At 37.3% G+C, this 14,073-nt stretch overlaps 1 protein-coding gene across 1 annotated transcript in view; it reads right to left on the bottom strand.

Annotated features, from left to right (window-relative positions):
* epha4b (eph receptor A4b) overlaps positions 1 to 14,073 on the bottom strand; it is a 105,874-nt gene that overhangs the window by 72,113 nt on the left and 19,688 nt on the right. The window contains exon 3 of the mRNA XM_088913298.1: positions 12,216 to 12,876. Coding sequence (XP_088769424.1) covers positions 12,216 to 12,876 — 661 coding nt within the window. The remainder of the gene's footprint in view (positions 1 to 12,215; positions 12,877 to 14,073) is intronic.

Below are 14,073 nucleotides of genomic sequence, written 5' to 3'. Positions count from 1 at the left end.
GTTCCTGCAGTTTAAAGCTTCTGAGTTTTTGTATTCAATGAAATACATTGCATGTCTGTGGTGAATAAGAGAATTAATGTTGTCTGCAAACAAAATGTCTTCTGTCATGTCATGTGTTGTACATCTGAGTATTACTGACACACATAAGTGGAAATAAAAAAAGGAAGACAAAATGTCTCACTATAATGTACTGTAATATTCACCGCAGGAATATTCTAGGTAAGATCAAGGTTTAATACAGTATGTCCTTCATCAGCACTGTATATTGAGCTTGTTGTAATATATGTTGTAATAATTCAAATTCTAATATAACAGTTTAGTTAAATGAATACAACTTTGCAGCTTGGGTTCATAGATGGTTCATACAGAGAGCTGCCTCCGTGAGTTGGCTCACTTAGACTGCATATGGAACAATATCTGATTTAGTTTTTGCATGATTAGCTAAATGCAGTGGGAAGAGCAGCCTTTTGACGTCAGCTGAGGCCACAGGAACAATTATTTTGCCAAGGCACATAAAGTCTTGCTTTCAGTCTACATTAAGGAAGCTCAAGTACAGTACAGCAAATTATGCGAAGACTACAATATGTTACACTGGAACACTTTCAACAGAAATAAACTTTATATTTAAGCAACTAGAATTCTGATGCATAATCCGCCTGTATCGGAACCAATGATGGATCAGTAATAAACTTACTCTGAACATAATTGACGACAATGAAATGAATAACAGTGAATGCATTATACACACTTTTTTATCACCAACAGTCTCAATACCATTCATTCTACTGTGGATCCTTTCCCTGTGTTATAAAGTTTTAAAGCTAATGTAGCCACTACAAAAACCTCTGTATTGAAGTCCTCATGAATGTACATCTGGTACGCATTTTCCAAAGTTCGAGAAGTCAATAGCTAGTTTCCTGTTGCAAAGTCATAAAGCTGCACCTCTTCTGTCATCAGACCCACTTACAACTTCATCACCAGCTCTTTCCAGATTGGGCTTTGAAATGCATATTCGAAAGGGGACTGCAATAAAGAACAAATCAACTAAACACTCCTGCTGAAATGGTTTCAACTGTACAGAGCCCAACACGTTTTCAAAATAGGACTAGAAATTCTCCTCCCCTCTAGCTACGAGTTCTTCACTTTATCTGAACCTTTACATTTCTGTTTAAAGAAGTTTGTGTTTCAGCTTTTTATCAGAAGAAATTAAAAATGATCTTACATGTATATTCCAGAATTAAAAAAGTGTAATACATTTTGAATAGTATGTTAAAATACTACATTCATAGTAAATGCTGTTAGCTGGAGTTCAGCTGTTTTTCAAAGCATGAGCAAACATCATTCAATACATTACTGAGTAAACACTGTACTCAGTGTGTATACAGATTGATTCTCCACTGCCTCTTGACTCACACAACACAGGACTCATTCATTCATTCACCGTTATATACCAAAGCCTTGTGGAATACCATTGTATCCTTTCACTTCACATGAAAGAATCTCTGACTTGTAAGTTTATGTCTGGCCAAAACTGGAACAAACGGGGAGAAACTGTTTCATTTTGAGAGCACTTGACCTTCACTGTTCCAGTTTTGGAACAAGTATCCAGGTGAAGACAGCTGCATGTGGCACTGTTCCAGGAAACTGCCACACACATTTCTAAACACAAGTGCACTTCACTGCTGATGTATGTGGAGACATGGGCAGTGAATTAATCTACATGCTCTAATACCTTAAGAAAAATAGGCAGTTTCCCTACAGACAACAAAAGGATCCCTTCAACAGTATCAAAATAGGAGTACAAAGCTTTACCTGTAGCAGTGGTCTTTTGCAGAAATTCTTTATTTCTCTTTTGCAATCTATATAAAAGTTTGGCAATGACTAGTTTAAATGTATATTAATGGTGCATTTGTTAAAATCAAATATCTTTTCATTCTAAACGAATAAAATATGTATGTACTGTATAGTTGTCAAGGCAGCGGCATGACTTTTTTCTTGTGTGAGAACACAAAGCAATATAATAATTTGGTGTATTGTTACGAAGTACCACCATTTGCAAAATACTTTTATTTTATTAGTGGATGTGAAAAGCTGATTACTTTGTAAAAAAGGCCTAGAAAGGCTGAAAAAATTAAACTTTAATGCTTTGACTTTTCATCCTATACCCATCTGGATCATTAGGGTTACCATACTGGAACAAATACTGTATTTCACATCAATGATAATTGGTCAACTTTGATTTATTAATCCAAATTAAGTATACACAATCACCAAAGAGTCTGCATTAAAAAATAGAAATTTATAACTTAAGTACATGTTCCAGAGGGAATATCATATCACTTCAGATTTAGAAGTAATGACCTTCAGTTTCTTGTTTTGAGATAAAGAAACTGTAAGAGTCACAAATATGTCCCCGGAATTTTGAATAGGAGCTAGTATTGGAGTTTAAAAGTGAGAGCACATGAGAGGGCCTTCCTATGACTTAACGATCACACAATTTCTATTTCGCATGTCTTTGCAAAATGTTACTCTTCTTACATGTCACTCTTAGACTCTTCTTAAAAACATGAGCAAGACAATACCGTTTCTAAAGATTTTGGCAAGAGAAGATGATGTTTAGAGAACTTCCTTCTCAGTTCCTGCTGGAACCCACCAGCACTCAAAGAGCTACAGCAGACATCATACACAACCTCTTAGAACAGCACTGGTGGGTTTTAGATTTAAACTACGACCTCCTGCTTCCATACTCTCCGAAATAAAGACAAGTTAAAGACAGGGTTATTTAGACAAGGAGCTTATCAGTCTGAGTGGGAGCTCCGAAACTGGAGCCCTAGGGCATTTCCTCACACGAGAACATGTCCACCTTGCAGACTCCATTTCAAAGCCATTAACTGAGGCTGACAACCTGTAATTGTGGGGCACATAGCAGAAGCTAAACTACCATTAGTTCTGTTTACACAGCAGCTGTGAAGCAATTCTGAAACACATGGAAATCTGTAAGGGTAATCATAATACCATTACAAGTCAACTGTCTGGAAAGAAAGTGACAGTACACATTCTTTTTTTTTCAGTGAAAACTGTTCCAGAAACTATTGTTATAATGGGTTAAAAAACGTAACGGACAGAGTAAACACTTTGGGCTCCCAGCCCTGTTTCATAAGATTGTTAGTAGATTTGATCTGTCTACGACCAAGCTCCTATTTAAAACCCAGCAGTCTGAAAACACATTGAAAATAAATAAATTGATTTCCAAGATATATTGTATATAAAACAACTCTGGACACAGTGTCAAATTAATGGTATCATAATGGCTAATACAGAGGTGGCAAAAGGTGTCAACAAAAGCACCCTCTTTATTAGCTGGTAGAGTTTCGCAACTGATGTTAACTGACTCACCTTTTTTAAAGCACTTTCCAGTCCAATTCTTGACAGCAGCTAATCATTATAAGGAATGTTAAAAAGGTTTTAATTATCTGTGGTTTAACAAATGAACCAGCATGTTCTTGCTGTGCTGCATCTACTGGTTAATAGTGTTGATTGTCTTGCTTACATTTAGCGGTAATGCTAGTGCACCATTAAATGAAGTTGCTACAATAAGTGAGAGTATAAGGGGCCATTATAGATTTCAGGGCAAGTGCTATTAATTCCTCCATTCATGTTTCATTTACCACAGGAAAAAATGTGGAACCTATAAATCTATCCAATAAACAGTGATTGCACAGTGATCATTATTTTCACCTGATTCAACTCAGAGGAGTACCCTTGGGGATTGAAGCTATCTCAAATGTAACAAGTATCAATTTCCTTTCCCCCACAAGTGTACCGTTTTTATATGACTAATATGTTATCATTGGTGCATGCAAAATGGCAGTTTACAATTTCTACATTCTTTTAACACTTTTGTAGTATACATTTATCAAAAACAGACACAGGGGCTTAAACTGCAATTAAGAGTTCCTGAAAAAAAACCCAACTAAAACGGATCCATCACACAATTCCAAATGATTTCACAAATTATTAGATGCAAGTTTCCACTCTTTTATACATAAACCTCTAACCATCTGAAAACGTCACAGCTTCTTCAAGTCCTACTTATTACTGGCATAATAAACAGACACCATAACACACTGAAATAAGGTAAGAAAGCTTATAAGCTAGTAAAATGTAAATTGACTGTAAATTGTTCAGAGAAACTAATGGCACAAGAAAAGGTAATCACCAAACTAAACTAGTATTAAAGTTATATTCATGAAAGACATCTAAAATTCACTCACGGTTCTCTTCGACTTCGGGAGATTAGTGACATTAAATTCAGTCTGACTATATGACCTCCGTAAAGGTTTTCTACACTGCAACAGAAATAACGGCACGGGCTGAATGCTAAAACACCTGCTCTTCCATCAACCAAATAATTGTGATAGCATTGATCTAATATGTTTTTACTTCTGAAAGAAAAGATTTTGCAAGACAAGTGGCAGCAAAAACATTTTTCTCTTCTCTATTTCAGAAGAGAACAGGAAAAGCAATGCTCCCGTGATATCTAAACCACTTCCACCACGTGTAGTGTTGCCGACTTTATCCATTAATAATTCTCCTATTAGATGAAAACCTGATACACTGTACAGGTACTGTAAGTGTTTTTAGATATAAGATTTGGTCAGCTCAAAGGTAAGATGAAACTACCAAGACTTGATGCATTTGTCATCCGGGTTTGATCTAAACCCCTGCCTTTAGTACTGATGGTGTTGAAGAGCTCGGTAAATTAATTTCACCCATCCCCAAATGATCGACAGCCCTTCCTCAACTCTCCTGTAACGAACAGCGCTCTTGTACAACTGAGAGGAAAACTCCTTTCAATGCATTCTTTTCATGCTTTAAGTACACTGAACAATCAAAGGCCTTCCTAAAAAGTTAGTTTTGTCCTACAGTAAACCACGAAACAGACAGCGAGAGAGGGATAAAGAGAAAGTGCCGGGCAGGCGATGAGAGGGCTGAAGCTGGAGTGAGCCAGCATGAGAAAGTGAGAGGGTCACAGGCCAGAAGCAGCCGGTGCTGACAGGTACCTCAGCAGCTCTCATTTCTATGCTGCGGCAGTAATTGGTTGTGACAGACGGAGACAGGATGGATGCTGCTCGGCAGCCCTTTGGGGGTCAGATCTGAGCAGAAAGAAATTTCAGACTTGGAGTGCCGAAAAGGGATCTTAGGCATAAAGGAAGAGGGGAATTCTGGGTATTGGTGCACAAAGCTATTATAAAACCCCACTAAAACTGTGAAAATTGGAGTGCTTTACCAAATTAACGTTTTTAAAACTGGGCGTAGTGTATTTACCATTTATATTAATCTTGACGTTCACAGAACTTGAATCTTCTCCCCTTACAAGGCCTTAATTATTAATAAGTGGCAATAATTATTAGTGGTAAAAAAATGATGTAAATGGTTTTTATATTAACATTCCAGACATGTCTATTTTCTTGAACTTCCAGGTGTGATATGAAAAGAAACTAGACTGGGTGAAGATTTAAAGTCAAAAGCCAAAACCAGGATGTAATAAGCACTGCAGTGTGTACGTCACAGTTCTGTTACAATAATCCTTTCACTCAGGCCAGAGAAAGGTTCCTCAGCCTAAACTATGAGCAAGCCGAGATTTGCAAAGAGTAAATGTACAATAGTCATTTACTTAAATCTGATACAGCAAACAAACGGCGCCCTTTCATTAGGCATCGGAAATCCTTTCACCCCACACTTGCTCTCATCAAGTACAATTCAGCAAAGCAGCTTCGGAAGAAGCAGATTGTGATCAAAAGGCCTACAGCTGCAGAAACACACAATACGTTGGGAAAGTAATAAAGTTATCTGATGGCTTAGCACTGCTGTGAAATGGGCAAAGGGCTTGTTAATTAATTTTCCTTGTAGAGTATTGGCACTAGTATTAAACAAGCTTATTATCTTGTCAGGCTTTCTAAGTCCAGGTGCAAGGACAATTTGCAATCACTGACTTTCCAACACAATGATAACAATGTACCTTTACCTAGCATTTTAATGAAGACTCTGTACTTTGTGGGAAAAAAGACAAAAATACACCCTGTCATTAAGGCTGCTTACCCCAGATGTTTCCATTTTTCATCCAAAATATTTTACAAGGAAAAATCTTCATAGCGACAGACTCCCTATCACAGTTTTTAAACTGCATGAAATGTAAATTGCGCCTAAAAAATGTTCTTGTGGGCTCAAAGAAAGTGGAAACAGTTATGCTGTTTTTCAATTTCATTTTAAATAACTTTTATAATTTTCTTATTATTCCCCCTGTGTTGTGTCCTCTTGTCCAGAAGACATCCTATACTTTTTGTATATTGTTTTTTATTCCTTCCATTTTAACTACAGATATTTCCTCTGGGTTGCCAGTCTCTTTTTAATCTGGACTATAAATAATAATCTCTCACAATTTATATAAATCAATGCTGTTTTAGGACTCATTTATATTTCCAACAGGATTGAGTTCAACATTCATTATTTTTCTTTACATCTTTGTTCTTCAATTTTATGGCTATATAGTATTTTATTATCTGGTCTATTCCAATGGTCCCTAGAGCCTGGTTATATTCGAGAGTTGCTGTTCTTGATCACCAATGTTTTACGATTTAATATCCTGTGAAGCTCAGCTTCATCGTGAGCTAGCTTTTAGCTAAATTGAGTTACCTAGTCAAACCACACAATAAACTAAATTTTACAAAGATCTCCAACATTACTATACATACTGTACAGTCATTAAAATTTCATTACCACGATGGTCCATTTGAGAAGTCTGCTGACTTTTCAGTAACGTCCCTCAGGACACAACCAGGATAGAGCAACACTTTGAAGCACTGAAATGTACGTGCATTGGAAACACAGCTCTCGTAAGTGGGCACTGCGTTCATATTCACAACAAAACACAATGTCCAGAAAGTCAAGCTTAAGGTTTAAGCAAATCACCACTCAAATAAATATGAACCAATTTATTTCGTGAGTGACCAGACATCCAACCAATTTTCTAATGCAGAAAAAATGGTGCAGAAATTCCTGTTTCTGATTAAAAAAAATAAAGAGGACTGTTCTGTTTTTTCCTTCATCTCTAGGAGACTTGCTTCCAAGTAGGTGTATTAATAATTGAACAAACCAACCTCTAAAATTGAAAGGTCTCTGGGCACTTAACCTTGAGCTTGACTGAAACTGTAGCATGTTGTGTACTGTACTTAAATTAAAAGAATGAATGGCTACTCTGAATCCTTCACTGAAAATATAAACAAAATAAAACATATGCAACAATCAATCCTAGCAGAAAGCAGGACTTGCTAATGAGTCTAAAAATGTCCATTAGCACCTACCACAGAAGGGAAAATCAGAAAGAAAGAAATTCTAATCCATTATCATACACAAGTTTTTGGGGATTGAAATCATGAACGCTATGACCTTTTTGTTTACAGCGAGACATTTGGAGTGGTATACTTTGAGTCTTAAAAGGCATGACTCCATATCTCTCCTGGGAAACAAAATGCAGCATGACTTTCTGAGGTGTTTTAATGGGACTGACAATTAACAGGCTCATTAATAATGCTTGATTCTTTTTTGGCAATTATTTTTCAAGTCAAGCAGCTGAGGATTTTGAAACAGTTCAGAGAATGCCCAGATCATTTTATTGTTCATCTTCTGTGCCTTAATTAAAGTTTTACGCAGAATCTTGCAAAAATGTGTTCACTTGCTTTTAATTTATAGAAGTTTAATTTAAGATGCACTGTGCACAGAAAAATACTGAAAATGCTGGACACATTGTGAAAATACCAAGGCCTGCTGTCAATTTGCATGGAATATTGAATTAAATGAAGTGAAGGAAGCAATTACTTATTAGGGTCCTTACTTATTAAGAATGGTCTATGTTCATTCTTAAATTCAGAAATATGGTCTGTAAATACACTTTGTAATAACACAGACACACATTGCATGTGTGCAAATATTTTGCGGGTGTTTTGTGTTACAATAAAATCATTCCACATTTTTTTCCTTCTTTGGATCTTGTGTGTGTGTGTGGGGGGGGGGGGGGGTGAAAGCTAATGAGTTAATTTCTATTTCTCTACTTATCTGCAATGTCAAACCATTTTTACCATTTTTGAATGACAGGGATGGTATTTTTATTGAAGATCTAATCAGTAGTACAGTACTATAATGTCTGCACCAATTCAGAGAAGGCATTTTTACATGATTTGAAGGTGTATGCTAACCCTGATGTGATTTAAAAATCATTATAAGTTTTAATCCAGAAACTTGCTATAATAATTAGATCTTGCTTGTAGAATACAGTGTTTTAAAACTCAAACTCCAGCCATCTAAAGTATGCATTAGAGCAAAATCCAATTTACTGTACAAAGGGGAAAATATTTCAATGGGAAATAGCATTGTAGGGATTGCATTAACATGTAACGCACATTTGCGTTCTGCACATACCTGCTGATTTGGGATGAAAGACATAAAGGCCTCCTACTTACTTTGTACCAGTGCAAACCACACGGAGCCACTCTGCTGGTTGAGAGCCTGTTCTGGGATTACAGTACTCCTGGCTCCTCGATTCTCCCTTCAAAAATATCACTTCCACATTACAGATTGTTACAGGCTGCAAAGGCTTTTATCCTACAATAAACACCCTGCAGGGCTGAACGATGGCCTCCTACATCAGCACCATTAATTTAAATTAACCTGTAGCCTCACGCTGACAAAGGCTGTGGCTCACAGAGCTGTTCATTCCCACTGAAAGCAGCACATTACATGAAACACCATCTCAGAACATTCAGTTTCTGGTAATACCTGAGTGTTTACTCAGAGTGTCCAACGAAACCATGGGAACAAACCGATCTTATAAAACTGTATGAATAGTTTATGAGCATAATACAAATAATTGTGGAGCATACAGTTATTCTTTTAAATACAATAACACTACTCACAGTTTGTCTTTTATCCATTTAAGAATGTATGTTTGATTACTGCAACACAAAGATTAGCAATATGATTCACCAAAGCCTTAAAAGTCTTTGTCACAATAGGCCTTTAAGAATCTAAGCTGGCCCATGCACTGGACAGATAATACAACTGAGAACACTCCCTCCTGAATTCTAAAGTATCTTTTAAATTCCTGGCATCGGATTACTTCCAATACATGTAGAAGGATTTTCACAGTAAGCAGACATTACTCTAGGATACAGTTTTAAGTAAAAACAGAATGTCAGTTGTTCAACATAACTGGAAAATGTGCTGTTAGCATAGCGACAGCCTTAAAATGAATATGTACTTAAGATTCAGAACAAATTGTTAGTGTCGTGTCATATTCCATTTCAACTGAATTTAAAACATATTCTAGAAGACATTCCGATAGATGTACAGTATACCTACTATATATCCAAGGGAAACACTGTGACAGGCAGTAATGAGAAGTTCTGATGATGTTTTGTTGACCATACATACTGTGTAAAAAGGACTGAATGGCTGAAACCTGAAACAAAGGCAAACTTATACAATTTATGGTGCATATACTACAAAATTGCTTTTCTGTATGCAAGGGATTAACAAAGTTAGATAGCAAATAAAATACTCTTTGAGCACAGTTATTAACACTTAGAGGACTGATTGTTTTTTATTCTGTTTAAACTAAAACAAAATTGAGTCAATTAGTCTTTATTAGTCTGGTCTTCAACATCATTCTCCTCCAGAAAACAAGCACACCCATCCACAAGTAATGATCATGCACACTACTTGGCCCTGTTATTATCTGTGCATGAAGAGCAATGCTGAGTGATCATGACTGACCTTTGCTGGCTGACCCAGTGCTGACAGAAAGTCTATATCATTACCCACTTTCTTATTATATCTGGGGGTAACATAAAAAGATTGCGAATCATGATTACACCTTTGTGTCAGTGTGTGATGTGACAAGAAAAGTGGATGTGATGGATTTTTCCCCTCACACGTTTCTTTTTAAGCTTTTATTCAACCAGGTATTTCTTCCTCCTATATTTTCCATTTAAGTCTACCACTGCTTATATAACATAGCAGACAGCACAAACCACCATCATGGGTACAAGTCTTGTTGATTTGAATGCTCTTGAGAGACGAGAGAAGGGTCACATCACATCAAGTGGCAGCTCATTATTACTGTAGATATCCATATCAGAGCCCCAGCACAACTGCAAACATGCATTTGCAAACATGCAGTCAAACCCCAGTTTTAAACTGCTGTTAAAGACACAGCTTTGAGTGCCCAGACACAAAATCCAAAAAAGTACCAACCTGCTGCGCAGAAAGACTTTCATTAAAATTTTGACTTCAGTGCACTTAAGACACTAGGGGGATGATCTCACCTTAACAGGAAGTATGAGCTCATGAACTGGGCTTTAGAGATTTAACAAGATCAGGCATCAGGAAAGGATAGCTGCTGGTAATACCTGAATGTTTGCTTTCTAGTGTATTTTTCCTTTAGAAGTTAGTACTGATCTGATTCCTTGTAATATTAACCTGAGCTTGTGAGATGCTGGACACAGAGAGAACCAAGGTATGATAGTATATAATATCTGCAATTTTTGGACATCCAGCAAAGTGATTTAAGGTTCATGGATTTCACTCAGCAACTACAGTATTTCAATTTGGATAAGCATTTTGCTTCTATCCAAAAATACACTGATATATTACTTCTCTCCTACTGTACTTGCAAAAAAGCAAAATTATCTCATTATCTGTCTCTATTAGCCCAAGGGAGCCTGCTTTTGATAACAATATACTGTACATATGGCATTTTGCAATCTGGGACTTATTGAAAGAACTTAAGAAGCAACAGTTCTTTCAGTCATCTGAAGTTTGCCATTCCTTCTCCTGTTCTAAGAGTTATGTGTTGTGTTTAGCATCTTGAAATTGGTGCTATCCTTCAATGTCACACATTGCATTTCTCTAAGAAAGCCCGCAGGAGGAAATAGCTTCTCGACACCACTAACTCTGCACAATATTTTTTTCACAGCATAGCCTTTGTTTTTAGCCAAACAGCAAATGATAACAGACTGGAAACACTAACCCGCATATGTTTGTGGAAAGGGTTCTGATCTTCATTAAAAATAAATTGGTTTAAAGGTATTAAAGTCCCTTCCACAGTACTTACCATTCTCTGTAATTAACTACTAATCCATGTTTTCAAATAATAGATTACACTGAGAACTATTCACAACTTCTAACCTTTACTGCCTTTTTTCCCAAGTTTCTATAAACTGATAGAAAAACAAATCCAATAAAATGAACTGGCAGTTATTTTCCTTCATATTGCGGCACAGATTTTCAAAGCACACTCCTTTAGTTTGCTCAAATCAACCCGCCTGCTTGTGGAAAACAATGAGAGCAGTTACCATTCAATTCTTGGATAACAATAGTCCAATACTTGAGGGGTTCCTTTTCATTCCTTCAGTGACTCAAAAAACCTAGAAATATTTCTGATTTACTAGTTTTCACTGGAGTACTTACACACTACCTATAGTTTAACCCCTAAGACATACTATCAGGAGCAAATGTCTGCACACTCTAGATAACCCATAAGTAAAGTGCATACAATATAGATCAAAACAATCTGTTTTCCATTCATTTAAATGTTAGTACAAATAAAACACACGAACTCTAACTCTAACACAAACTCGAGGTACAGTAAACCATGGCTTAATTTTCTTAAGCTTCACTCAAACAAGAACACTAAATAAACAACATGCAATAGAATTCCAAAGTTAAAGAAAGCAACTTAAAGTAATAGGATTTCAGGCTAAAATATGACCGACACTCACACTAATCTAAAAAAGCATTATAATGGTGTAGCACTTTAAAAAGTAAAATCTGAGGGCAATGATAAAGCTAGTCCTTAGAAGGAATCCAAGATGATAAATCATTGAAGGTACACATTTACAGTATGCAGCATATCAGGAAACTGTTCAAGTAGGTAGTTGCGACAGCATGTGTAGGCTGCAGAGGAACATGGTAAAGGTTTATTCCATGGTGAAAGAAAAAGAAAAGAGACACAAAATCTCAGCTGCGAAGGCTCCACACACCTGTAGAAGGCACCACAGCAGAAACGTTGAGTCTCTTTCCTTTCCTTTCATCCATATAAAGAAACACCCACCACAAGAGTTTTCCAACCAATAAGAGCATTAAAACCTTGAACTCACGTTGGCAGATATCGTTTCGTTCTTCAAAGCCAGGGTTGCAGACACAGCGACCAATTGGTACCAGCCAGCCTCCATCGGCACTGCAGTACATTTTCGGTGTGTCAAACTCCTGTGAGTTGTTAACACAGGTGCCCCGCACCTCGACCAGGGCCGAATCCCCACCGGTGACAGTGTCGGGAAACTCCGCCAGGTTGAGCACGGTGAGGGGGCATTTCTTGTAGTAGACCCGGACTGAAACCAGGGCGATGCAAGCCCCCACGTCCTGGAAGGCCAGGTAGAAACCCTTCTTGCTCAGGTTGCTTATATCGCGGACTTCTGTGTTCAGCTTCATCACCCGATCCCCAACGTCCACCTGGGTGAAGCTCTCATCCGCTGCGATGGTGTCAATCTTGATGTACTGACTCTCCTTGATGAACCACAGGTTGCTGTTGTTGGACTCGTAGTAGAACATGTTGAAGGTCTCCTTGCAGGTGCCCGGCACTCCCGGCAGGCTGTTGCAGTCGCGCAGAGTGAACTTGATCTCAATGTAGACGCGCTGGGCGCCATCGCGGGGTATGTGACTGGTACGTAGCCAGTTGTTCTGGTTGGCCTCCATCACGTTGCACACCTGGTAGGTCCTCATGGGAGTGTTCCTCTCATCCATCACACTGATCTCTTCCCACTGTCGGGGGAAACACAGGTGTTAGTTGGCAAAAAGCTTTAAATAGACAAATCTAGCATACTGCATAAATGGGTAAAGAACTGATTGCTGGAAAGAAATAGCACCCTTGTTTTCTACTCTCATTGCAACTTCACCTGTGACTGTGTAGTAACATTGATTTTTTTATCATTACGGCATGATTGAATATATTATTAACGGTAGCAATAGAAGTAATTAATAAAAATAAGCATTATTCATTATTCTTCACTGAAAACATTCTTTCATTTGTGATAGCAGTATCGGGAATCCTGTATAGTTGTAATGTTTTTACCTCATATTGGACAGACAGGAGTAGAGCATGTCTGATGTATCAGTAGTGCCAGTCAAACTGTGTGTGTGGTATGAAGTTGGAGAGCATCCCTTATCCAGATACTTTCCCCCATCTGTTTTCACTTCTGTGCTTTTCTTTAATTGACAACACTTTCCACACACAGAAAAAACCTCCTATATGTAAAAACTTAATCTGTTAATGATTTACTTATAATTAGTTTAATATTTCTAATTCCAAAAAGCTGCATCGGGCAACATAAAGAGTACAGCTTCTTGGCATGAATTTGATTTAGAGTGGAAAATTATGGCAGACCACCTTGAAAGCTCAGAGAAAATGTGCTTTCAAGCTTGTCACAAACTTCTGAACAATAAGCACATATCCTGTTGCATATAAAATGATCAACAGTCAATTTCTTTTTTTTTCCATTTATCATAATAAACATTGCTGTGCAGTGCAATTACATTTTGGCAAACTCACTTCACTTTCAAGACCTGACATTAATAAATCTAGACAGGTGCATAATGTATGTACAGTACAATGCAAGGGTGACTAATCTTGACAGAAACCCTACTTGACTTAAAAACAACCTTCCAGGATTTTAATGCATTACGTTAAGTGTTCTTAACTCATTTTCTATGTAGACTTGAATGTTTCATTTATTAATATGCTATTGACATACAGCAAGCCAGGAACAGCAGGGCTGCCTGCTGTCAACCTGTTCAATTTTGGAGTTGTAGGGGTTATGGTTTTCTTTTGTATACGTTTATTCAACTTTTATGTAGGGAGTTTGAGTTAGTTTGTATTACAAGTACTTTGCGTGGAGTTCTTACAAACCTGAGAATAATTTGTCTTTATTGTCACAAATGAAGAAAATGTAATGAGAACAC

The sequence above is a fragment of the Atractosteus spatula genome, chromosome 4, assembly GCF_055471065.1.
Source record: "Atractosteus spatula isolate fAtrSpa1 chromosome 4, fAtrSpa1.hap1, whole genome shotgun sequence".
NCBI lineage: Eukaryota > Metazoa > Chordata > Actinopteri > Semionotiformes > Lepisosteidae > Atractosteus > Atractosteus spatula.
The sequence above is the reverse complement of the archived record's forward strand: the minus strand, read 5'-3'. Positions and strand labels throughout refer to the sequence as shown.